Source organism: Cetorhinus maximus, chromosome 8 (genome assembly GCF_964194155.1).
Source record: "Cetorhinus maximus chromosome 8, sCetMax3.hap1.1, whole genome shotgun sequence".
Taxonomy (NCBI): Eukaryota; Metazoa; Chordata; class Chondrichthyes; order Lamniformes; family Cetorhinidae; genus Cetorhinus; species Cetorhinus maximus.
Genome location: NC_135886.1, coordinates 61,729,048 through 61,756,033, shown reverse-complemented (window position 1 = coordinate 61,756,033; position 26,986 = coordinate 61,729,048). Strand labels below are relative to the sequence as shown.

The window sequence follows — 26,986 nt, the reverse complement described above, 5'->3', positions numbered from 1 at the left end:
AACAGGGACAATAGAATAAAACACCTCTGAGGGGCAGGAAGCAGACTGTCAAAGCAGACTGTCACTGTATACATGTCAAAAGCACCTTTAAGTCCCAGTGACATTAACAGTACCATGGTCTCTCTTAGGGAAAGTAAAAGATCATTTTAAAAAATAAAATTCAACTGCTGAAACAAAAGGAATGAAGTCTCTGATTAGTAGACAGGGATCCATTCACTAATACACAGAACTGGCTCATTTACTATCCTGTACATCAACAACAACAACAACTTATATTCACATAGTGCTTGGAATGGAATAAAATGTCCCAAGGTATTTCACAGGAGCTAGGCCCAAATTCAAAACCCTCGCCACCCACCCTCCCTGAGTCGGGCCTCAGACTGTCACCACCACTGGTGCCACTGCTGCCAGCCCGGTCCCCACCCCTCCAAAACCAGACATCTGTTGGACACAACCCCCCACGCCCGCCTCTACTCCCCAACCTTTCTATGCCACCTGTCAAAGATGGCAACTCTTAGAGGAGAGTGCCAGGCAGCCAGGCTCCTCCTCCGCCCTGGCTGTGTGGACTGGTGTTGGTGCATGCATAGATTAAAAAAAGACAGGGAGAAGAAATCTGGGGCAAATGGTGTCCTGGGGAAGCCAGGCCCAGTACGCGGGACAGAAAGCCAAATTCTGGGACTGTTCCAGAAAATCCGGCACCGTTGGTCACCCTGATCTTAAAGGAGGAAGCTGAGGTAGAGAGGCGGAGTGGCGTGGAGAAGGAACTCCAGAACTTGAGACCCAGATGTGGCCACAGCACCTGTTTTGGAGTGAAGTGGAGTGGATTTTAACAGTGCGTTAATTGTTTAAAGTCACTTATTAAGAGGTGCATTGTGCAGCATCAGTGAATTGGGCTGAGGCCTAAATTTTCAGCACAGGATCCATAAACTTGACTTGTATTCCCTTGAGTTTAGGAGATTGAGGAAGTGAGCTGATTGAGGTGTTCAAAAAGTCAATTGGAGCTGTCAACACCAAGATCGATAGATTTTTGTCAGATCAGGGTATCTCTCTCTCTCTCTCTAGCAGTCCCTCAGAGTGAGGAGACCACTTGCCACAGAGCCCCTGGCATGGGCTTGTATGTGGAATCTTTTAAGGTGGAAGGCTGTTGTGCTGCAGGACGCACACAGTTCTGACTGACCAGGAGACTCTCCCAATCTTACTGCCTGTCATAGGTGTTTCGGAAGGATTTACAGGTTGACAATTAACCTGCTTGGTCACACCACTAATGCAGGGTAAGGGTATCAAGGTATATGGAGTGAAAATGGAGCTGAAGGACAGATCAGCCCTGATCTCCTAGAATGGTGGAGCAGGCATGAAGGGCTGAATGGCCTCCTCCTGTTCCTAATTAGTCGCCTGTTTTGTTATGTGCTGTTCCTTTCATCTTGAAATCAGCTGAGAAGCGAAACTAACCGGCTGAAGGGTGCAATGTGTCTGGCAATGATAGGGTTAGCACCTTATCTCACTCTTAGTCCCTCCCTCCCTCTCCCCCTGTACCTTCGGTGTGTGGGTCGGTGCTGATTATATTTTGCAACCTCCCTGACAGGCTTGTCCGGACCATGTGATGATGTCTCTTTAATCCATCAACTGCTTGAACAAACTAAAGAGGGTTTGGACACAAGCTGGCTGTCCTCCCCCACCCCACGCCCCTCTGCTAATTGCACCCCGCCCGCCCCCTTCCTCTCTCTCAGCTCGACCTGATGGCTGGAGGCTTGCTCAGAGAGAGGGCAGTTCCCGATCGCTGGGGCTGAGCGCAGGGGCAAAAAAACATCGGCATCTCCCAAATGGAAGTGTGTGCCGAGGCGGGATTGTGGTGGGGAGGGATGCTGCGGCTACGTTTCGGGGTCCTGAGCACCATATTATTCCTCTGCCTCTTCGAAGCAAACAGTGGCATCAGGTAAGTGAATAGATATATTTAAAGGTGTGAAATGAACCTCTTTGTATAAAGTTCAGAGTTTAATTTCTATTTAATAAATCATTAAGCCATTGATGTATTGTCACATCGAGGTGGATTATGATATTAAGCAATACTGAAGTGTTTCCCCAAATAGTGTATGTTCCTGAGAACAAAGCGAGTTGTGGTTTAGCATGCTCCTGTCTCATTACAAATTTATGTATTCTGCACTGTGGGTCTGGGTACAGTTTATGTGTGAGCGTGCCTTTCACATTCCCTGAGCTCCGAATGTCCAGGAGAGAAAGTTATTTAATCCCAGAGCAATTCCCAGTGCAGAAAGCGGCTTCAGAATCGGGCTCACACACAATCTGGCTCCCAGCTAACCCAGTTCGCATGAAGACTTTAAATCTTGCACTCCAAGGATAGAGTACAGTGTGATACAGCCAGTCTGGTCGATTTACCCAGGGTAAATACAAACAGTCCCATATACAGCACTCCAGGGATATGAGAGTACACACAGACAGTCCCATATACAACCTTTGGTGATATGGTACAGTGAAAGTACGCAGAATCCAACTCCAGAATCAAGTTAGCACACAATCCAGCTCCAGGACATTCAAGGCTATGGGCCAAGTGCTGGTAAATGGGATTAGGTAGGTAGGTCAGGCGTTTCTCACGTGTTGGTGCAGACTCGATGGGCCGAAGGGCCTTTTCTACACTGTGATTCTGTGATTCTGTGACTCCGAGTCTGGATCACACACATCCAGCTCCAGAATCTGGATCACAGATGTCCAGCTCCAGAATCTGGATCACACATGTTCAGTTCAAGTATCTGGATCACAAACACCCAGCTTCATAACCTGGATCACACACATCCAGCTCCAGAATCTGGATCGCACACATCCAGCTCCAGAATCTGGATCACACACATCCAGCTCCAGAATCTGGATCGCACACATCCAGCTCCAGAATCTGGATCACACACATCCAGCTCCAGAATCTGGTTCACAAACAACTAGTTCCCGAATCTGGATCCCACACACGGTCAGCTCCAGAATCCAGGTCACACACATCCAGTTCCATAATCTGAATCACCCATGTCCAACTCCAGAATCTGAATCTCACACACGGTCAGCTCCAGACTCTGGATCACACACGTCCAGCTTCAAAACCTGAATCACACACATTCAGCTCCAGATTCTGGATCATAAACATTCATCTCTAGAATCTGGATCTCACATATCCAGCTCCATAATCTGGATCTCACATGACCATCTCCAGAATCTGGGTCACACACATCCAGCTCCACAATCCAGCTCACACAAAATCTAGCTCTTGTACAGAATTAATGTTTTAAAAATTCATTCACGGGATGTTGGCTTTGCTGGCTGAACCAGCATTTATTGCCCATCCTAGTTGCCCCTGAGAAGGTGGTGGTGGTGAGCTGCCTTCTAGAACCATTGCAGTCCATGTGGTGTAGGTACACCTACATTCTGTTAGGGAAGGAGTTCCAGGATTTTGACCCAGCGACAGTGAAGGAATGGCTAAATATTTCCAAGTCAGGATGGTGAATGGCTTGGAATGGACCTTCCAGGCGGTGGTGTTCCTATGTATCTGCTGCACTCTAGATGGTAGTGGTTGTGGGTTTGGAAGGTGCTGCCTAAGGAGCCTTGGTGAATTCCTGCAATGCATCTTGTAGATGGTACACACTGCTGCTACTGTGCATCGGTGGTGGGGGGAGTGAATGTTTGTGGATGTGGTGCCAATTAAGCGGGCTGCTTTGTCCTGGATGGTGTCAAGCTTCTTGAGTGTTGTGGGAGCTGCACTCATCCAGGCAAGTGGGGAGTATTCCATCACACTCCTGACTTGTGCCTTTTAGATTGTGGACAGGTTTTGGGGCAGAAAACTAATCAATGTTGGCTCTGAATTGGAGATGTGCATACAGAGGGTGTATATAACCTTCAGAAAATGAGAGTTTACAGATATTTGTATATTTTGCAGTCAAATGATTCACCCAGCTGTATTCTACTGAAATACATTTATCATTTAATCAGATACACATTTAAAAAAAAAACCCTGAGAACAATTCAAGGACACTGCAAATACAAACATTCTTTTATACATCATTCCAAGGATAATGTGGAGTATATACACACAAACAATCCCATGATCAGTAATCTGTTAATTGTAGGTTATTGCTGAAAATAGACATGTCGTTGAAGCTTTTCATCTTGCGCTCATCAGGACAATACACAAAAGTACCAAATATAAAAGGAACAACGCTTTATACTGCATGAGAAGAGAGTTCTGATTGGTTGGCAAGTGGACTCTGATTGGCAGAGGTGTTGCCATAGAGAATGCACCAGTTAACTGAGAATTGACAATTAACTACCAAGCTTTGTTTAAATTTAAACCAGGCAGGTTGGACTCTAATTGGTCAAGCCATTGCCCTGGGGAATGTACCAGAGAATTGTTGTTGCCTATTTTATTTAGTTGAAAAAGGAGCCATATGAGTACATATTTTTTCTGTCTGCAAAGGACGGGGCCCAATGTGTCAATATATGGAGCTTCGAGCCCAACTGACAACCTTAAATTGATTGCCAGTGTAATTTTTAGCATAGTCAGGATTGGTTAGCAAATGTTGTCCAATCGCGGAGCCAGATCTAATGCTGAACACTATGTTTGAGCTTTGCAAGCACAGGCTGATTGGGTACAGTCAGTAGCTTGCCTGTTGTGAACAGCGACTGGGACATTTTGGTAGGAAGAACATGGACAGACAATATAAAAAAAGGGGTGAAATTTTGAAGGGTGTACAGGAGCAGAAAGACCTGGGTGTATATGTGCAAAGATCATTGAAGGTGGCAGGACAGGTGAAGAGAGCAGTTACTAAAGCATATAGTATCCTGGGCCTTATTTATAGGGGCATAGAGTAGAGAGGTTATACTGAATTTATATAAGACACTCGTTAGACCTCAGCTGGAGTATTGTGTACAATTCTGGGTGCCATATTATGGGCAGGATGTGAACACGTTGGAGAGAGTGTGGAAGAGGTTTACAAGTATGGTTCCAGGAATGAGAAACTTCAGCTATGAAGATAGATTGGAGAGGTTGGGACTGTTCTCCTTGGAGAGAAGAAGGCTAAGAGGAGATTTGATAGAGATGTTCAAAATCATGAGGGGGCTGGACAGAGTAGATAGGGAGAAGCTGTTCCCGCTCGTAAAAGGATCAAGAACATGAGGGCACAGATTTAAAGTGATTTGCAAAAGAAACAAATGTGTGTGAGAAAAAACTTGTTCACACAATGAGTGGTTCAGGTCTGGAATGCACTGCCTGGAAGTATGGTGGAGGCAGGTTCAATCCCGGCATTCGAGAGGGCATTAAATTATTATTTGAATAGAAACAAGGTGCAGGGGTACAGGGAAAAGGCACTAGGTCATAATGCTTATTAGACAGCTGGTGCAGACATGATGGGCTGAATGGCCTCCTGTGCCGTTAAAATTCTGTGATTCTGGGACATGCTGTTTGATATGACTCTCCAGTCATTGGGACGTATGACCTACATACCTAGCATGACACTGGCTGAGATTCATATACCACATTACTCATTTGCGTGATAGGCAGGACGTCTTTTTGGCTTGATGGCAGCGTCCTGTTAGTGACGAACACCACTCATGTTGCTACTACATAATAGCAGCGTGAAACAGCTAGCTTCACCTGTTGTTCAAATATCCACGATACCTTGCCCTTCCAGGGTAAACTGAGGTAGACTGGGCACTTTTCAGGGCCGAAAGTGGCGGCTTTAGGTCCGTTCATGAATTTGCACAATATACAGTGAGCAACGATCAGGGTAGCCATTATCCCACAGGATGGATTTGATGTGCCCTATTTCAGCATCAAGCTTGCATGGTGAGCAAATAGCTTGGACCCTATTTATGAGGTTGCTGATAAGGATGACCTTATAGCATGTGAAACTGTAAGAATCCCAACGTATGTATTGACCAGGGAAAGCAGGCTTGCAGTAGACTGTGGTAGAGAATCCCCTGGCAGATTTCTCAGCTAGTACGTAAGGGAGGGGAGTTCATTTGACTGCTCCATTTCAAAGGTGAAATTTAGTGCAGGATGGAATCCATTAAGACATGTAAGGAAATTGTTATATGTGGGTTTAAATATAGTGAGCGTATCATCCACATATCGTAAATATGCGAGGGATAGGAGGTTGGGTGTTATTCCATCGAAGATGTGTTTCTCATGGAACCCAACAAAAATGTTTGCAAGAGCTGGGCCTAGAGAGGATCCCATGGCAACACCATCTATTTGGTGTCATTAAAACTGAACTCAACTGTCTGAGTTGCTGAGTTCATAAGCATAATGAACACTGATTCACACAATGGCAGTGGGTCTAGATCGCCATGATATAGTCCTGTAGTACAAATATCTATGGCTTCCTTAAACGGTACATTGGTGAATAGGCTAGCAATGTCCAATGAGCCCATGGACTCAGCATTGCTATTGATATGCATGTCCTGTTTGGTCTTTGCAAAGGTGAAGGAATCCTTTACCGTTTAAATGGAAAACTTGCTCAGAACTGGTTGTAACATCTCGCCCAACCATTTAACCAATTCATGTTGTGCAGAACCGGTCATAGATAAGATAGGGCATAAAGGGACATTGCTTTTGTGTGTCTTGGGCAGTCCATACATATGAGGGTGCAGTGAGCTGTGAGGATGTATCCGATCATATATATCAGCTGGTAGCTCATTGCTCTTACACAAGTCCACAAATATTCTTCTAGCTTGCTTTTGAGCAGGGCAGTCTGATCCTGCTGAGCGGCAGGTCCAATGAATACAAATTTGAACCTGTCATTAAGAATGTCATACATTTTGTCGATATAGTCACACATGTTAAGCGTGACTATTCCAGCAGCCTTGTTGGATTTGCAGATAAGTATGTCCAGTTTGGCCTTGAGGCTTCACAGTGCAACCAGGCATTTGTGTTGCATGTGAAAATTGGCCAAGTCATTTGGAATCCTGCAGTATGCATGTGCTAGATCAGCTAGGATTCAACATCTGTCAGTCATCAGTTAACTGGTGCATTATTCATGGCAAAGCCTCTACCAATCAGAATCTACTTGCCAACCAATAAACATTCTTTTCTCATGCAGCATAAATTGTTGTTTCCTTCACATTTGGTATTCTTGCAAATTGACCTGATGAGTGCAAGGTTAAAAACTTCGACAACATGTCTTTTTTCAGCAATACTCAAGTTCTGTTCGACCAAACAACTTAATGTATATCAGTTCTGTTCAATTGTATGCAGATGCTAGACGTTAACTGGGGGTACACTTTGCCCCACTAAAACAGTGGGTTGTTGGACTAGGAGTTCAATGTTTGTAATGTGTAACTCTAAATAAATATGAAAGCGTGTAAATATTTATTCCAGCCTCGCCTCACCAATTAGCATCTTGAATTGAAACATAGTAGTAGAGAATGTTTGTCTAAAGGTGAAGGTTCAAAGTTAAGAAAAAAATCAAACCGAAAACTACAATCCTGGTAGCCATTGTGAAAAATGGCAGAAAGCAAGTGTAAATTGCTAGGGTATGATTACCCTTTGATGTTCTTGGAGCCTGACCAGTGGAAGAAAGAAGTGGATAAGTGGGCTTCCCGACCAAGGAAGAAGCAAGATTTGGCCTTGATGATGTCACTTCCTACAGGAAGTATAATCAGATATTAAGTATTTTGAGAGATGTATGCCCATCAGTTGTAGAGTGATGAAAGTTTTCATTTTCTATTAGCGTTGTTGGATGAAACATATAAGAAAGATGATCTGTAAGGTGTGACCAAACTTTGATAGATTTTGAAAAACACGTGGCGATTACATGGAAGAATGTATCATGTTCTTAGCAGATTGTATGAAAGGTGGGCAAACTTCAGTTATGGATCCCTGGATCAGTACTAGCACTTATGTTGCTGGATTGTGATAAGGTGTCTCAAATGGGCAAGCTTTTGGCTTTAACTGGGGTTTGCTTCTTGGAGAGGGAGATCCTTTTGGATCAGATGTCTGCTGTCTTGAACAACTTCTTGAGGAAACAATCATTTCTGTCAGCCTGTGTGGAACATATAGGACATTCTGTGGTGACACATAGAATAGACTCAATGATTGTCAGATTTTGAAATGGCCCAGATAATAGATGCAAATGTTGATACAATGGAAGGATTAAAGACAGGCAGAATGAGGATTAAAGCACCTTTAGCAGATCTTATTGTTATAGCAGAAGAAAAAAATGGGCAGCAAAAACAAGTGAATGAACCCCAAGAATGTCCAAAGACCAGTTTAAAGGTGCTCCAAGTGTGTCCCAAAGTATAATTATAAAGTGAACTGACCAAAGCAGAGGCAGGGCCCACAAAATGACACATGAAGAAGATAATTCTGAGGGACAGCATGAAGATAATGATGAATCTGAACAAATGATACTAGTCACAAGGATTGTCAGTCCTGTGATAAATGTGTTAGACTCAGCCTTGTTTAACTGTGCAGTACTAGATAGTACTTGTACTTCAAAATTTTGTGGAGGAGATTAGTTAAAATGTCACCTTGATTCACAAGTAGTGAGGGTTGATGCAAGGTTAAGAAATATAAAAGCAATACTTTCTTTAGGTTTGCTGTTGCCAGCACATTCAAGTCACGAAACTGAATTATTTAACTGGTAGTACTAGATAATGATTGTACATCAATAGTATGTGGAACCAATTGGTTGAAATGTTACCTTGACTCACTGAGTAGTAAGGATCAAGGCAATGTTAAGGAATGTAAACATACAACTTGCTTTAGGTTTAGTGATTACAGCACATTGGGGTCACTAAATAGATCTGTAATTCTATATAAAATCGCTGGTGTAAGCCATTTTATAAGTACTAGTGTAGTCTCTAGTGAGATACCTGTGCTGTTGAATAAATCGCTAATGAAAAATGCACAATGAAGCTTGACATGGTGAGACGTGATCAGGCAGAGGAATGGAGCAGGGAACGGAGTGGTGGAAAGGGGAAGGGAATGTACTGATACCTCTTCAAATAGTAGATATAGCCATAAATTGTCACAAAGACTGTCAATGTTTTATTAAGCATATAAGATAAGTGAAATAAAAACATAAAATGCTAAAAAAACCCAGCTGGCCTGGTAGCATCTATGGAGAGAGAAACAGTTTCAAGTCTGTATGACTATTCTTCAGAGCTGAAGCGAGGTTTTATACTGGGGTTTGTGGTGTGCAGCAGGTGGAGCAAAATAGAAGGTCGGAGATAGGTGGGAGCTCAGGAGAGAACTTCTGACCATGATCTTTGACCTCCATTTTGAGCTTTTTAATTTTTTTTCCCAACCTACTCCCCCCACAGGGCCATCCATAACTTGTTCTTATGTTTTTCTTTCAGAGCCCTGACCCTTGTTCTGCTATTAACACATTCTACTATCTTACCTTTATGCTACTATTAGCACCTTCCTTAGTCTTTAACACTAAGTCAAATCTCTCCTGTACTCCCATCTATCTCTATTTTGCTCAACTTGCTCCAACCCACCTCCACCCCCCCCCAACCCCTTAAACAGTATGTCCATCACATTTCTACCTCTTTTTAGCTCTGAAGGAGAGTCATACAGACTCTGTTTCTCTCTCCATAGATGCTGCCAGAGCTGCTGTGTTTTTCCAGCATTTTCTGCTTTTATTTCAGATTTCTAGCATCCGTAATATTTTGCTTTGAGGATAAGTGAACCTTGAAGTTGTAGGGACTCCAGATCTGCTGCTTCACTGGATCTCATGCACACACACACACACGCACACGCACGGACAACACACACAGATGATGACTCAGATGCCAATTACATATTGCACACTTGTGGCCTACATCACAGCTTTCCCCAAAAAGAAGAAAAAGATACGCTATCCAACTCTGATTCAGAGTTAAAACACACACACACACACACACATACACACAAACACAGGAACTCTGAACATTAGGAAAAACAAAACACACAGTCAGATGCAGACATTATAAAAATAAATAGTCCTTCAATGGAGATGGGGACTGATTCTGCCTTCCAGACCTGTGTTTAACGAGTGTCCTCAACCTCAGGCCTGTTGTTTATAGGTGGCCCATCAGCAGAAATCATGTGACGTTGATTCCTGCGGTATGATGTATATCTGATGTACACGTCGTAATTCCCAGGATCCACCAAATGTGTGCACATCCCAGTATTCCACACACTCTGACCAGGGAGTACCACCAGGTATACAGGCAGTCCTTGGACTTATGACACAATTGGTTTCTGAAAACCACGTCTTAAATTGAAACACCGTAACTCAGAACCGATTTTCTTGTAAGAACAATGTTATAAATGGGGGGTTGGTTCCTGAACTCAAGCCCAATACCCTATATTCACCAAAATAACCAGAATTTTGTACTCAATCAATTATTGATGAGTAATATAGCAACATTAATGTACTTATGTTGTAAATAGCAATCATATTGACATAAAAAGCAAACAATAAGCTAAAAATACATATAGAAATATAGTACAGTACCGTACTAATGGCTTCAGAACAGTAACTGAGTGTCTTGAGTCAGGGAGATGGGCGGCTCAGAATGCCGATGCGCACTTATGAAGGTTCGAATTTGTTCACTGGCGTGGCATTGTAAAGTGAAAACCAACATGGGAAAGTCAAAACAGGGTGTCAGTTTACAAACGGCGTAAATGCCATTTGTCATAACCTGAACATCATAAATTCGAGGACTGCCTGTGTTGCTTGAAGTGGTTTAATCTGCATGTTGTGGTAATGCTGCTGACATTGCTTCATATCAACAAAGGTTTGAGTGTCTTCATTAGTCAAATATCAAGGCTGCAGCAGTGCTCCTGTTATCAGAAGTAGGCTCTTACACCTACAACCTGTAAGTCACTGTCTCCACACCTTCACTCAGTGGGTTGCATCATTCTAATGGAGCTCAGAAACCTAACTGATCAGACTCTTTACAACCCGTAAAGAGACAATTGATGATATTCTCGGCTTTGCCATTGGACTCTGGGTAGTGAGGTGACAATGTTACGTGTTTAACTCATCTATCTTGGCAAGTATTGAATATTCTGCTGATGTGAATTGTGGACCGTTATCCAATATTAGAATATGTGTTAATCCCAATCTTGCAAACATTTCTTGGAGTCCTCTCAGACCACTGTGTGTAGTAATTGAAGAGAGAATGGCTACCTCAATAAAGTTCAATGGTCACACACAACCAGCAGGGCTTGGCAATCTATTACATTAAATTCAGCCCCAACCACTGGGCAAGCTGCAATCGCAATCTCATGTTATCGCAATGGTTTGTTACTTGGAGAACTGTGATGAGCCAAACTCATATTATACTTTGTGATTTGTACAGTGTTCATCAAGGAACAGAAACTAACAATCCATTTTGGATTTTTCACTAAAAGTGTAAATTTAAAAAATTTTTTAAAATTTCCCCAAGAAGAAAACTAAAGTTTTCCCACCCGGTTGGTAAAATTCTGTACAATATTTTAAGGAATAAAGCACCACATTCTGGATCGTCAAGTGCGAGTTCTTTGAAGGTTTCACGTTTTGCAGGGATTGTTTAACCCAGTCACACATCTGTATTAAAGTTTCTCTTACATGCAAGCTTAGTGGGCTTTTAGCTCGTCACATCTCTTTTCACCGGTCTTCCATCTTGTAGTATCCTTAAAAGAACTAACACTAATCAAATCATTCCTGATGTATTGTTTGAGCTCTGTTAACATCCTGGGCCAATGTTGCAAACTGTGTGGATATAACCTTCTATATCGAAGCACTTTGAAAATGCAACTGACATTAATTAATTCCTTACACAATGCAACTGGTGCCATGAGTTGTTGTGCTTTTAATATCAATTCACTTTGGATCATTAGTTCATCTCAATACTCAAAACCCAAGTGGAGGCATTTGATAACTCCAACTCGATGCTAGTCCAGCCTTACTGAATGATTACACACAGTTTCTTCTGAACCAGGTTATCTGCAGTAGCCTGTTGGAACTATTACCAGCATGAGTCTATTGGCTGAAGTGATTCATGATGATCAATTTCTTCCAGTTCATATGTCCAATCACAGGTGTTAACTCCTGTCAAGTATCAGCTTGGACCATCTTTTCCCCTTTCTCATATAAAACTTTGAGCCTGGAAGTTCTTAGCCACGCTGTTTAGTAGTTTGAGCGCTATTGATTCCAGTGAACGGTATCCTGCCTCGATATTCCTTATGTCTCAGCCATAAGCTTTAAATTTAGTACTAGGAACTTCCTCAATCTGTGTGTATCTCATCTCCGCTGATGTCAATGTCCTTGATGCACAATTGACTGGTTGTCCATTCTGCATCATTGCTTCTCCAAGTCTAGATTGAGATGCATCACATCATAAAAGGAGTTCTTCCTTTGAGATGATAGTACCTCAGAGCTGCCATGTCGTGAATGCTAGCTGAAATGGTTGCAGCACCAGTTCCTATGATTCTCCCCAAAACCACACTAGCTGCTTCTGTGTTAAATCTCTGGGTGGTTTCATTATGTCTGAATGTGGGAAACACACTCCAAATACTGACCAAACCCCTTCTACAGCTCGGTGATGGCATCTCCAAAACTAATAATGCTTTGGCTGAGACAGCACTAAGTTCTCTCCTGTAGCAACACGTCCAATAGAAGGTATTTCTGATCTACACAGTTTCACATTGTCCATGAAAGCAAAATACTGCGGATGCTGGAAATCTGAATCAAAAACGGAACACTTCCGGTCTGTGCACAAGCATGACCCAGACCTCCCTGTCACTTGCCATTTCAACACACCATCCTGCTCTCATGCCCACATGTCCGTCCTTGGCATGCTGCAATGTTCCAGTGAAGCTCAACACAAACTGGAGGAACAGCACCTCATCTTCCGACTAGGCACTTTACAGCCTTCCGGACTTAACATTGAGTTCAACAACATCAGGCCATGAACTCTCTCTTCCATCCTCACCCCTTTTTTATCCCTTTTTTTCAATATTCATTTTTATTTTTTAACTTGTATTCTTTATCCACTTATTTTTATTTATTTTCATTTTTATTCATTGTTTTATCCCCACATTTTATCTTATTTTTGATTTTTTTGCCCCCACCCCACCCTCACTAGGACCATCTGTCACTTGTTCATGTTGTTCTTTCCAGAGTGCTTACCCTTGTCCTGCTATTACCACATTCTGCTTTCAGACCCATGCCACCATCAGTACCTCCTTTAGCCAGTACCACCACCATTAACACCCCTTTGTCCTTTTGTCCATTACATCTTTATCAGTCTCTCCTTTGCCTCCACCTATCACTGGCCTTCTACCCAGCTTCACCTGCTCCTTAAACAGTATAAATTTCATCACATCTTTACTTCCCTTTAGCTCTGATGAAGAATCGTACGGACTTGAAACGTTAACTCTGTCTTTCTCTCCACAGATGCTGTTAGACCTGCTGAGTTTTTCCAGCATTTTCTGTTCTTGTTTCACATTGTCCATGTTTAATTCAGCACCATGTTCATTACATCAATGCAGAAAAGCTTCCAGGTATTTATCATGAACTCAAATTTCATCTTTAAACATTTCTCCAAAACCAACTGTAACAAACTCTTCTGCAATGACCTGTTTCCCTTGCAGTTTTTCCACCAGCGCAGATATCTTACATTCGAAGACTTCAGACAGTGAGCTAATCCCAGATGGATATGCTACCAATGGTATTAACAAAAAGTGCATGAAATGTGGTTAGATATGAGTGATCAACAAGGCTTATGTACCAAAACCCAGTGACATGGAGAATCGTGAAGGCCTTAACACCATGTAAGCCTGTAGCTAATCTTCAGTAGTCAGTGGAGAATAATATCCTTAACTGATCTCCTTGTTTAAGCCTTTGGGATATAAGCAGATGCAGAGTATACCATTCCTTTTAGATAACATTGAACTAATCCATGAGGTCAGTGTTGTTTCAGGAATGATGATGTCTTGTCTGACCAAGCCATCCAGGGTTCCCTTCAGCATTTCCTGTAAAGCCTTTTAGAGCCTGCGTCAGTAATTCCCCATCAACTTATCCCACACCATCACTGAATACCTGTGCAGGTTTCTTTATTAAACAATGTTGGGCAGTAGTTTGTAGTTGTTGAGCATGTATACAGGTGCACTACAGGGTATTCTATTCATTTTGTCTGTGTTCATTATTCATCTGTGTACATAGTGATGTTCATGCCCAGGCAGGCCTTTCTGCCCATCAAAGTGTGTAATCATGCTATCGATAAGTTTACACCTAAAGTCACCACGTTGAATTAGGATTTGTTTTTAAACCCTAACAAGTAGACGTGTTCCACCCACCCTAAGCTATAATCATTGCCTTAACCTTTGCAAGCTTAAAATCTATTCTTGTTTTTTGGTGTATGTAAAGCAGATTGTGGACCCATATCTATTTGAAACCTTTAGTTGCCTGTCTCCACACACAGAGTCATCCAAACAATAAAACTGACCTCATTGATGACAAAGGCTTCTTTTGTCCTTGGTGCTTCACCTATTGCTTTAGCTATCTGTCAGGCTGTCCAGAACATTTTGCTCTTTCCACACTTGTTGCGCATCTTCCCATGGTTGGCAATATCATCAGCCCAGTCCAATCACATTGAGTAGACCTCAAGCATTTCTTCCCTGATTGTCCTGTCAAGTACCTTCACCAGAGCAAAGTTTTCCTGGGCTCGCTCAAATTATTTCAATTTTTCTGCAGCTTTTGTGTTGTGGATTTTGAGAGCTGGAGATGATGGTGGAATATTGCCTGACTCGTGACCTCGTGACATGCTTTCGTTTTCATGCAACTTTTAAAATTAATACATCCACCAAAATAGTGAAAGTCGTTTGAACAATCAGTACTGCTGCTGCCACAATGTGTAGATACCTCTTTAAATAGTAGGCGTCTCTATGATTTATTAGAAAATTTTATTAAGCATATAACAGAAGAGAAATATAGGAGTTGCAGCAGCTCCATAACTCTGCTGGCAAGAGAAGACAAAGAGATCACTTGAAGAATCAAATGACAGTGACCCATCAATTACAGACAATATGTACCCATATCACAGGAAGGGGAAGGAAGATTTGGGGGAAGAGGAAACGGGAGTGAAGGATGGTTACATTTTTGAGGATATTGCTGCAGATAGTTTTGTCGTGGTCCGCATCTTAGAGTCCTGATTGTCATTGATCCCATGTATGTCTTTCTTTGCCAGTCAAGTTGAGGAATTTTTAATACTTTCCAGTGGTTGAACAGAAAACATTAGGTCAAAGAGGCAGTGGTTTTAAGGAGCATTGTAAAGGAGGAGAGAGCGGAAGAGAGGTTTAAGAAGGGAGTTCCAGAGCTTGTGATCTCAGGAGCTGAAAGCACAACTGACAGTGATGGAGTGCAGGAAGTTTCAGATGCATGAAGAGCCAAAATTTGATGTGTGCAGATATCCCACAGGGTTGTAGGACAGGGGAGTATTATAGACATAGGGTGGGGCAGACTATGGGGGATTTGAAAATGGATGAGAATTTCAAAATAGTCATTGATTGGTCGGCAGAAGTAAGTCAGCAAGAAAGGATGATGAATGAATGAGGCATGGTTTGAATTGGGGCACAGGTAACAAAGTTTTGAAAGAGCTTAAGTTGAAAGAGGGTGGAAGATGAGAGACAGACAATGAGAGCATTGGAATAGTGAGGTTCAGAGGATATAAAGGCATGGGTTAAAAACTTCCAACAAAATATGAGGCACTGAGCTGAGGTACTGAGCCTCTGATGTGAAACTTTAGCTGTTGTAACACAATTCTGCAGAGTTAATCGTCAATCGATCAGTCACAACACCTATGGCAATATTGCAGAAACACCTTCGATAAAAACGAGGGAAATACAAAACTAGATCGGGATGAGTTAAATGGGGAATGCCTATCCAGATGTAAAGGACAGGTAAGGAAGAGCATTGATGGGCCAGCAGCTGCAAAATTAGCATGGAAAAGTGATCAAAGAATTAGCACACTAAAAACAAAACGAGAATAACAACTTGAATCATCAATTGAACTAATATTTCAAATCAACAGCGCCAACCATGCCACAGATGCAAAATTTAACATTGGAACACAGAGTGGCAATTGGTATAAAGTAGGAATATTGGATTCCAAAATTAGGAGAGACTGGAAACTCCGGGCTAATGAATCCAGAGAGACCCCGAGTTGGTGAATCGAGAGTGAGACTCTAGTTTAATGAAATGGGAGAGACTCCATGTTCGTGAATCGTGTCAGACTCCAGGTTAGTGAATCGAAAGAGACTCCGGTTTAGTGAATCGAGAGAGACTCCGGGTTAGTGAATCGAGAGAGACTCCGGTTTAGTGAATCGAGAGAGACTCCGGGTTATTGAATCGAGAGTGACTCCGGGTTAGTGAATCGAGACTGACTCCAGGTTAGTGAATCGAGAGAGACTCCGGGTTAGTGAATCGAGAGTGACTCCGGGTTAGTGAATCGAGAGAGACTCCGGGTTAGTGAATCGAGAGAGACTCCGGGTTAGTGAATCGAGAGTGACTCCGGGTTAGTGAATCGAGAGTGACACCGGGTTAGTGAATCGAGACTAACTCCGGGTTAGTGAATCGAGAGTGACTCCAGGTTAGTGAATCGAGAGAGACTCCGGGTTAGTGAATCGAGAGAGACTCCGGGTTAGTGAATCCAGAGTGACTCCGGGATAGAGAAGCGAGAGAGTGACTCCGGGTTAGTGAATCGAGAGAGACTCCGGGTTAGTGAATCGAGAGAGACTGCAGGTTAGTGAATCAAGAGAGACGCCGGGTTAGTGAATCGATAGTGACTCCGGGTTAGTGAATCGAGAGAGACGCCGGGTTAGTGAATCGAGAGAGACTCCGGTTTAGTGAATCGAGAGAGACTCCGGGTTATTGAATCGAGAGTGACTCCGGGTTAGTGAATCGAGACTGACTCCAAGTTAGTGAATCGAGAGAGACTCCGGGTTAGTGAATCGAGAGTGACTCCGGGTTAGTGAATAGAGAGAGACTCCGGGTTAGTGAATCGAGAGTGACACCGGGTTAGTGAATCGAGACTGACTCCGGGTTAGTGAATCGAGAGTGACTCCAGGTTAGTGAATCGAGAGAGACTCCGGGTTAGTGAATCGAGAGAGACTCCGGGTTAGTGAATCCAGAGTGACTCCGGGATAGAGAAGCGAGAGAGTGACTCCGGGTTAGTGAATCGAGAGAGACTCCGGGTTAGTGAATCGATAGTGACTCCGGGTTAGTGAATCGAGAGAGACGCCGGGTTAGTGAATCGATAGTGACTCCGGGATAGTGAATCGAGAGGGAATCCGGGTCAGTGAATCGAGAGTAAATCCGGGTTACTAAATTGATCGTGACTCCAGGTTAGTGAATCAAAAGAGACTCCGGGTTAGTAAATCGAGAGAGACTCCACGCTAGTGAATCGAGAGAGTGATCTGGGTTAGTGAATAGAGACAGACTCCGGGTTAGTGAATCGAGAGAGACTCCGGGTTAGTGAATCGAGAGAGACTCTGAGTTAGTGAATCGAAAGAAATACTGGGTTCGTGAATCAAGAGTGACTCCGGGTTAGTGAATCGAGAGTGACTCCGGCTTAATGAATCAAGAGAGACTCCGGGTTAGTGAATCGAGAGAGACTCTGGGTTAGTGAATGGAGAGGGACTTCGGGTTAGTGAATCGAGAATGACTCCGGGATAGTGAATCGAGAGAGACTCCGGGTTAGTGAATCGAGAGAGACTCCGGGTTAGTGAATCGAGAGAGTGACTCGGGTTAGTGAATAGAGAGAGAGTCCAGTTTAGTGGATCGATAGAGACTCCGGGTTAGTGAATCGAGAGAGACTCTGGGTTAGTGAATCGAGAGAGACTCCGGGTTAGAGAATCGAAAGTGGCTCCGTGTAAGTGAATCGAGAGAGACTCCGGGTTAGTGAATCGAGAGAGACTCCGGGTTAGTGAATGGAGAGAGACTCTGGGTTAGTGAATCGAGAGAGACTCCGGTTTAGTGAATCGAGAGAGACTCCGGGTTAGTGAATCGAGAGTTACTCCAGGTTAGTGAATCGAGAGTGACTCCGGGTTAGTGAATCGAAAGAAACACTGGGTTCATGAATCGAGAGTGACTCCGGGTTAGTGAATCGAGAGTGACTCCGGTTTAGTGAATCGAGAGTGACTCCGGGTAAGCGAATCGAGTGAGAATCCGGGTTAGTGAATAGAGAGGGACTCCGCATTAGTGATTCGAGAGAGACTCCGGGTTGGTGAATCGAGAGAGTGTCCGGGTTAGTGAATTGAAAGAAACACTGGGTTCGTGAATCGAGAGTGACTCCGGGTTAGTGAATGGAGAGGGACTCTGGGTTAGTGAATCGAGAGTGACTCCGGGAAATTGAATCGAGAGAGACTCCGGGATATTGAATCGAGAGAGACACCAGTTTAGTGAATCGAGAGAGACTCCGGGTTAGTGAATCGAGAGAGACTCTGGGTTAGTGAATCGAGAGTGACTCCGGGATATTGAATCGAGAGTTACTCCGGGTTAGGCAATGGAGAGAGTGACTCCGGGTTAGTGAATAGAGAGAGACTCCGCGTTAGTGAATCGAGAGAGTGTCCGGGTTAGTGAATCGAAAGAAACACTGGGTTCGTGAATCGAGAGTGACTCCGGGTTAGTGAATCGAGAGTGACTCCGGGATATTGAATCGAGAGTTACTCCGGGTTAGGCAATGGAGAGAGTGACTCCGGGTTAGTGAATAGAGAGAGACTCCGCGTTAGTGAATCGAGAGAGTGTCCGGGTTAGTGAATCGAAAGAAACACTGGATTCGTGAATCGAGAGTGACTCCGGGTTAGTGAATCGAGAGTGACTCCGGGTTAGTGAATCGAGAGAGACTCTGGGATAGTGAATCGAGAGAGATTCCGGGTTAGTGAATCGAGAGAGACACCAGTCTAGTGAAAGGAGAGTGACTCCAGGTAAGTGAATCGAGAGATACTCCGGGTTCCTGAATCGAGAGAGACTCCTGGTTAGTGAATCGAAAGAAACACTGGGTTCGTGAATCGAGAGTGACTCCGGGTTAGTGAATCGAGAGAGACTACGGGTTAGTGAATCGAGTGAGACTCCGGGTTAGTGAATGGAGAGGGACTCCGGGTTAGTGAATCGAGAGAGACTCCGGGCTAGTGAATCGAGTGAGACTCCGGGTTAGTGAATCGAGAGAGTGACTCCGGGTTCGTGAATCGAGAGAGACTCCGGGTTAGTGAATCGAGAGAGACTCGGGGTTAGTGAATCGAGAGAGACTCGGGGTTAGTGAATCGAGAGAGACTCGGGGTTAGTGAATCGAGAGAGACACCAGTCTAGTGAAAGGAGAGTGACTCCAGGTAAGTGAATCGAGAGTGACTCCGGGTTCCTGAATCGTGAGAGACTACGGGTTAGTGAATCGAAAGAAACACTGGTTAGTGAATCGAGTGTGACTCCGGCTAAATGAATCGAGAGAGGCTCTGGGTTAGTGAATCGAGAGAGACTCCGGGTTAGTGAATCGAGAGAGTGACTCCGGGTTCGTGAATCGAGAGAGACTCCGGGTTAGTGAATCGAGAGAGTGACTCCGGGTTTGTGAATCGAGAGAGACTCCGGGTTAGTGAATGGAGAGGGACTCTGGGTTAGTGAATCGAGAGTGACTCCGGGTTAGTGAATCGAGAGAGACTCTGTGTTAGTGAATCGAGAGAGACTCCGGGTTAGTGAATCGAGAGAGACTCTGTGTTAGTGAATCGAGAGAGTGACTCTGGGTTAGTGAATCGAGAGAGTGACTCCGGGTTAGTGAATCGAGAGAGACTCTGTGTTAGTGAATCGAGAGAGACTCCGGGTAGTGAATCGAGAGAGACTCCGGGTTATTGAATCGAGAGTTACTCTGGGTTAATGAATCGAGAGTGACTCCGGGTTAGTGAATAGAGAGAGACTCCAGTTTAGTAAATCAAGAGAGACTCCGGGTTAGTAAATTGAGAGAGACTCTGGATTAGTGAATAGAGAGAGACTCCGCATTAGTGAATCGAGACTGACTCTGGGATAGTGAATCGAGAGTGACTCCGGGTTTATGAATCGAGAGTAAATCAGGGTTAGTGAATCGAGAGTGACTCCGGGTTAGTGAATCGAGAGAGTGTCCGGGTTAGTGAATCGAAAGAAACACTGGGTTCGTGAATCGAGAGTGACTCCGGGATAGTGAAACGAGAGAGACTCCAGTCTAGTGAAAGGAGAGTGACTCCAGGTAATGAATCAAGAGAGACTCCGGGTTCTGAATCGAGCGAGACTCCTGGGTTAGTGAATCGAGAGAGACTCCAGGTTAGTGAATCGAGAGTGATTCCGGCTTAATGAAGCAAGAGAGACTCCGGTTTAGTGAATCGAGAGTGACTCCGGGTAAGTGAATCGAGAGAGACTCCGGGATAGTGAATGGAGAGGGACTCCGGGTTAGTGAATCGAGAGTGACTCCGAGTAAATGAATCGATAGAGACTCCGTGTTAGTGAATGGAGAGGGACTCCGGGTTAGTTAATCACGAATGACTCCGGGATAGTGAATCGAGAGAGACTCCGGGTTAGTCAATCGAGTGTGATTCCGGGTAAGTGAATCGAGAGAAACTGTTGGATAGTGAATCGAGAGAGACTCCAGTCTAGTGAAAGGAGAGTGACTCCAGGTAATGAATCGAGAGAGACTCCGGGTTCCTGAATCGAGAGAGTCTCCGGGTTACAGAATCGAAAGAAACACTGGGTTCGTGAATCGAGAGTGACTCTGGGTTAGTGAATCGAGAGTGAGTACGGGTTAGTGAATCGAGGGTGACTCCGGGTTAGTTAATCGAGAGTGACTCCGGGTAAGTGAATCGAGAGAGACTCTGGGTTAGTGAATCGAGAGAGAATCTAGTCAAGTGAAAGGAGAGTGACTCCGGGTAAGCGAATCGAGAGAGACTCCCGGTTCCTGAATCGAGAGAGACTCCGGATTAGTGAATCGAAAGTGACTCCGGCTTAATGAATCAAGAGAGACTCCGGGTTAGTGAATCAACAGTGACTCCGGGTTAGTGAATCGAGAGAGAATGCAGTCTAGGGAAAGTAGAGTGACTCAAGGGAAGTGAATCGAGATTGACTCCGGGTTCGTGAATTGAGAGTGTCTCCGGGTTAGTGAATCGCGAGAGACTCCGGGTTAATGAATGGAGACGGACTCCGGGATAGTGAATCGAGAGAGACTCTGGGTTAGTGAATCGAGAGAGACTCGGGGTTAGTGAATCGAGAGAGACTCCGGGTTAGTGAATCGAGAGAGACACCAGTCTAGTGAAAGGAGAGTGACTCCAGGTAAGTGAATCGAGAGTGACTCCGGGTTCCTGAATCGAGAGAGACTGCGGGTTACTTAATGGAGAGGGACTCTGGGTTGGTGAATCGAGAGTGACTCCGGGTTAGTGAATCGAGTGAGACTCTGTGTCAGTGAATTGAGAGAGACTCCGGGTTAGTGAATCGAGAGAGACTCCGGGTTATTGAATCGAGAGTTACTCTGGGTTAATGAATCGAGCGTGACTCCAGGTTAGGCAATCGAGAGAGTGACTCCGGGTTAGTGAATAGAGAGAGACTCCAGTTTAGTAAATCAAGAGAGACTCCGGGTTAATGAACTGAGGGAGACTCTGGGTTAGTGAATAGAGAGAGACTCCGCGTTAGTGAATCGAGACTGACTCTGGGATAGTGAATCGAGAGTGACTCCGGGTTTATGAATCAAGAGTAAATCAGGGTTAGTGAATCGAGAGTGACTCCGGGTTAGTGAATCGAGAGAGTGTCCGGGTTAGTGAATCGAAAGAAACACTGGGTTCGTGAATCGAGAGTCACTCTGGGTTAGTGAATCGAGAGTGACTCCGGCATAATGAATCAAGAGAGACTCCGGGTTAGTGAATCGAGAGTGACTCTGGGTTAGTGAATCGAGAGTGCCTCCGGGTTAGTGATTGGAGAGGTTCTCCAGGTTAGTGAATCACGAATGACTCCGGGAAAGTGAATCGAAAGAGACTCCATGTTAGTGAATCGAGAGCGACTCCGGGATAGTGAATCGAGAGTGACTCCGGGTGAGTGAGTCGAGAGTGATTCCGGGTAAGTGAATCGAGAGAGACTCCGGGTTAGTGAATCGAGAGAGAATCCAGTCTAGTGAAAGGAGAGTGACTCCTGGTAAGTGAATCGAGAGTGACTACGGGTTCCTGAATCGTGAGAGACTCCGGGTTAGTGAATCGAAAGAAACACCGGGTTCGTGAATCGAGAGTGTCTCCGGGTTAATGAATCGAGAGAGACTCCGGGTTAGTGAATCGAGCGAGACTCCGGGTTAGTGAATCGAGAGAGTGACTCCGGGTTCGTGAATCGAGAGAGACTCCGGGTTAGTGAATGGACTCTGGGTTAGTGAATCGAGAGAGACTCTGGGTTAGTGAATCGAGAGAGACTCCGGGTTAGTGAATCGAGAGTGACTCCGGGCTAGTGAATCGAGAGAGACTCTGTGTTAGTGAATCGAGAGAGACTCCGGGTTAGTGAATCGAGAGAGACTCCGGGTTAGTGAATTGAGAGAGACTCTGGATTAGTGAATAGAGAGAGACTCCGCGTTAGTGAATCGAGACTGACTCTGGGATAGTGAATCGAGAGTGACTCCGGGTTTATGAATCGAGAGTAAATCCGGGTTAGTGAATCGAGAGTGACTCCGGGTTAGTGAATCGAGAGAGTGTCCGGGTCAGTGAATCGAAAGAAACACTGGGTTCGTGAATCGAGAGTGACTCCGGGTTAGTGAATCGAGAGTGACTCCGGCTTAATGAATCAAGAGAGACTCCGGGTTATTGAGTGGAGAGCGACTCTGGGTTAGTGAATTGAAAGTGAATCCGGGATAGTGAATCGAGAGAGACTCTGGGTTAGTGAATCGAGAGTGACTCCGGGATAGTGAATGGAGAGAGACTCCGGGTTAGTGAATCGAGAGTGACTCCGGGTAACTGAATCGAGAGAGACTCTGGGTTAGTGAATCGAGAGAGACTCCGGGCTAGTGAATCGAGAGAGACTCCGGGTTAGTGAATCGAGAGTGACTCCGGGATGGTGAATCGAGAGTGACTCCGGGTTCCTGAATCGAGAGAGACTCCTGGTTAGTGAATCGAAAGAAACACTGTGTTCGTGAATCGAGAGTGACTCCGGGTTAGTGAATCGAGAGTGACTCCGGCTTAATGAATCAAGAGAGACTCCGGGTTAGTGAATCGAGAGTGACTCCGGCTTAATGAATCAAGATAGACTCCGGGTTAGTGAATCGAGAGAGACTCCGGGCTAGTGAATCGAGAGAGACTCCGGGTTAGTAAATCGAGAGTGACTCCGGGATGGTGAATCGAGAGTGACTCCGGGTTTGTGAATCAAGACTGACTCCGGGATAGTGAATCGCGAGAGACTCCGGGTTAATGAATGGAGACGGACTCTGGGTTAGTGAATCGAGAGTGACTCCGGGTTAGTGAATCGAGAGAGACTCTGTGTTAGTGAATCGAGAGAGACTCCGGGTTAGTGAATCGAGAGAGACTCTGTGTTAGTGAATTGAGAGAGACTCTGGGTTAGTGAATGGAGATGGACTCTGGGTTAGTGAATCGAGAGTGACTCCGGGTTAGTGAATCAAGAGAGACTCTGTGTTAGTGAACCGAGAGAGACTCCGGGTTAGTGAATCGAGAGAGACTCCGGGTAAGTGAATCGAGAGAGACTCCATTTTAGTGAATCGAGAGAGACACCGGGTTAGTGAATCGAGAGAGACTCTGTGTTAGTGAATCGAGAGTGACTCCGGGACAGAGAATCGAGAGAGAGTCCGGGTTAGTGATTCGAGAGGTACACCGGGTTAGTGAATCGAGAGAGACTCCAGTTTAGTGAATCGAGAGAGACTCCGGGTTAGTGAATCGAGAGAGAATCCAGTCTAGTGAAAGGAGAGTGACTCCTGGTAAGTGAATCGAGAGTGACTACGGGTTCCTGAATCGTGAGAGACTCCGGGTTAGTGAATCGAAAGAAACACTGGGTTCGTGAATCGAGAGTGTCTCCGGGTTAGTGAATCGAGAGTGACTCCGGCTAAATGAATCGAGCGAGATTCCGGGTTAGTGAATCGAGAGAGACTCCGGGTTCGTGAATCGAGAGAGACTCCGGGTTAGTGAATGGAGAGGGACTCCGGGCTAGTGAATCGAGAGAGACTCCGTGTTAGTGAATCGAGAGAGACTCCGGGTTAGTGAATCGAGAGAGGCTCCGGGTTATTGAATCGAGGGAGTCTCCGGGTAAATGAATCGAGAGAGACTCGGGGTTAGTGAATCGAGAGAGACTCCGGGTTCGTGAATCGAGAGAGACTCCGGGTTATTGAATCGAGGGAGTCTCCGGGTAAATGAATCGAGAGAGACTCGGGGTTAGTGAATCGAGAGAGACTCCGGGTTATTGAATCGAGAGTTACTCTGGGTTAATGAATCGAGAGTGACTCCAGGTTAGGCAATCGAGAGAGTGACTCCGGGTTAGTGAATAGAGAGACTCCAGTTTAGTGAATCAAGAGAGATTCCGGGTTAGTGAATTGAGAGAGACTCTGGGATAGTGAATCGAGAGTGACTCCGGGTTTATGAATCGAGAGTAAATCCGGGTTAGTGAATCGAGAGTGACTCCGGGTTAGTGAATCGAGAGAGTGTCCGGGTCAGTGAATCGAAAGAAACACTGGGTTCGTGAATCGAGAGTGACTCCGGGTTAGTGAATCGAGAGTGACTCCGGCTTAATGAATCAAGAGAGACTCCGGGTTAGTGAATCGAGAGTGACTCTGGGTTAGTGAATCGAGAGTGCCTCCGGGTTAGTGAATGGAGAGAGACTCCGGGTTAGTGAATCGAGAGCGACTCCGAGATAGTGAATCGAGAGTGACTCCGGGTTAGTGAATCGAGAGAGACTCCGGGTTATTGAGTGGAGAGCGACTCTGGGTTAGTGAATCGAAAGTGAATCCGGGATAGCGAATCGAGAGAGACTCTGGGTTAGTGAATCGAGAGTGACTCCGGGATAGTGAATGGAGAGAGACTCCGGGTTAGTGAATCGAGAGTGACTCCGGGATAGTGAATCGAGAGTGACTCCGGGTAACTGAATCGAGAGAGACTCTGGGTTAGTGAATCGAGAGAGACTCTAGTCTAGTGAAAGGAGAGTGAATCCGGGTAAGTGACTCGAGAGAGACTCCGGGTTCCTGAATCAAGAGAGACTCCGGGTTAGTGAATCAAGAGGGTCTCCGGGAGAGTGAATCGAGAGAGACTCCAGTCTAGTGAAAGTAGAGTGACTCAAGGGAAGTGAATCGAGAGTGACTCCGGGTTCGTGAATCGAGAGTGTCTCCGGGTTAGTGAATCGAGAGAGACTCGGGGTTAGTTAATCGAGAGGGACTCCGGGTTAGTGAATCGAGAGAGACTCCAGTCTAGTGAAAGGAAAGTGACTCCTGGTAAGTTAATCGAGAGTGACTAGGGGTTCCTGAATCGTGAGAGACTCCGGGTTAGTGAATCGAAAGAAACACTGGGTTCGTGAATCGAGAGTGTCTCCGGGTTAGTGAATCGAGAGTGACTCTGGCTAAATGAATCGAGAGAGACTCCGGGTTAGTGAATCGAGCGAGACTCCGGGTTAGTGAATCGAGAGAGTGACTCCGGGTTCGTGAATCGAGAGAGACTCCGGGTTAGTGAATGGAGTGGGACTCTGGGTTAGTGAATGGAGAGTGACTCCGGGTTAGTGAATCGAGAGAGACTCCGGGTTAGTGAATGGAGAGGGACTCTGGGTTGGTGAATCGAGAATGACTCCGGGCTAGTGAATCGAGAGAGACACTGTGTTAGTGAATCGAGAGAGACTCCGGGTTAGTGAATCGAGAGAGACTCCGGGTTAATGAATCGAGAGAGACTCCGGGTTATTGAATCGAGGGACTCTCCGGGTAAATGAATAGAGAGAGACTCCAGTTGAGTGAATCGAGAGAGACTCCGGATTATTGAATCGAGAGTTACTCTGGGTTAATGAATCGAGAGTGACTCCAGGTTAGGCAATCGAGAGAGAGACTCCGGATTATTGAATCGAGAGTTACTCTGGGTTAATGAATCGAGAGTGACTCCAGGTTAGGCAATCGAGAGAGTGACTCCGGGTTAGTGAATAGAGAGAGACTCCAGTTTAATAAATTAAGAGAGACTCCGGGTTAGTAAATTGATAGAGACTCTGGGTTAGTGAATAGAGAGAGACTCCAGTTTAGTGAATCAAGAGAGACTCCGGGTTAGTGAACTGAGAGAGACTCTGGATTAGTGAATAGAGAGAGACTCCGCGTTAGTGAATCGAGACTGACTCTGGGATAGTGAATCGAGAGTGACTCCGGGTTTATGAATCGAGAGTAAATCCGGGTTAGTGAATCGAGAGAGACTCCGGGTTAGTGAATCGAGAGAGACTCTGTGTTAGTGAATCGAGAGAAACTCCGGGTAAGTGAATCGAGAGAGACTCCAGGTTAATGAATCGAGAGTGACTCCGGGTTAGTGAATCGAGAGAGACTCGGGGTTAGTGAATCGAGAGAGACTCCGGGTAGTGAATCGAGAGAGACTCCGGGTTATTGAATCGCGAGTTACTCTGGGTTAATGAATCGAGAGTCACTCCAGGTTAGGCAATCGAGAGAGTGACTCCGGGTTAGTGAATAGAGAGAGACTCCAGTTTAATAAATTAAGAGAGACTCCGGGTTAGTAAATTGAGAGAGACTCTGGGTTAGTGAACAGAGAGAGACTCCGCATTAGTGAATCGAGACTGACTCTGGGAGAGTGAATCGAGAGTGACTCCGGGTTTATGAATCGAGAGTAAATCTGGGTTAGTGAATCGAGAGTGACTCCGGGTTAGTGAATCGAGAGAGTATCAGGGTTAGTGAATCGAAAGAAACACTGGGTTCGTGAATCGAGAGTGACTCCGGGTTAGTGAATCGAGAGAGACTCCGGGTTATTGAATGGAGAGCGACTCTGGGTTAGTGAATCGAAAGTGAATCC

At 45.1% G+C, this 26,986-nt stretch overlaps 1 protein-coding gene across 1 annotated transcript in view; it reads left to right on the top strand.

Annotated features, from left to right (window-relative positions):
- The first annotated feature begins 1,615 nt into the window (after positions 1–1,615).
- Positions 1,616–26,986, top strand: part of LOC144683663 (glycine receptor subunit alpha-4-like) — a 145,311-nt gene continuing 119,940 nt past the window's right edge. Inside the window, exon 1 of the mRNA XM_078546916.1 lies at positions 1,616–1,933. Within this exon, the coding sequence (XP_078403042.1) occupies positions 1,821–1,933 (113 nt within the window). The 5' untranslated portion in view covers positions 1,616–1,820. The remainder of the gene's footprint in view (positions 1,934–26,986) is intronic.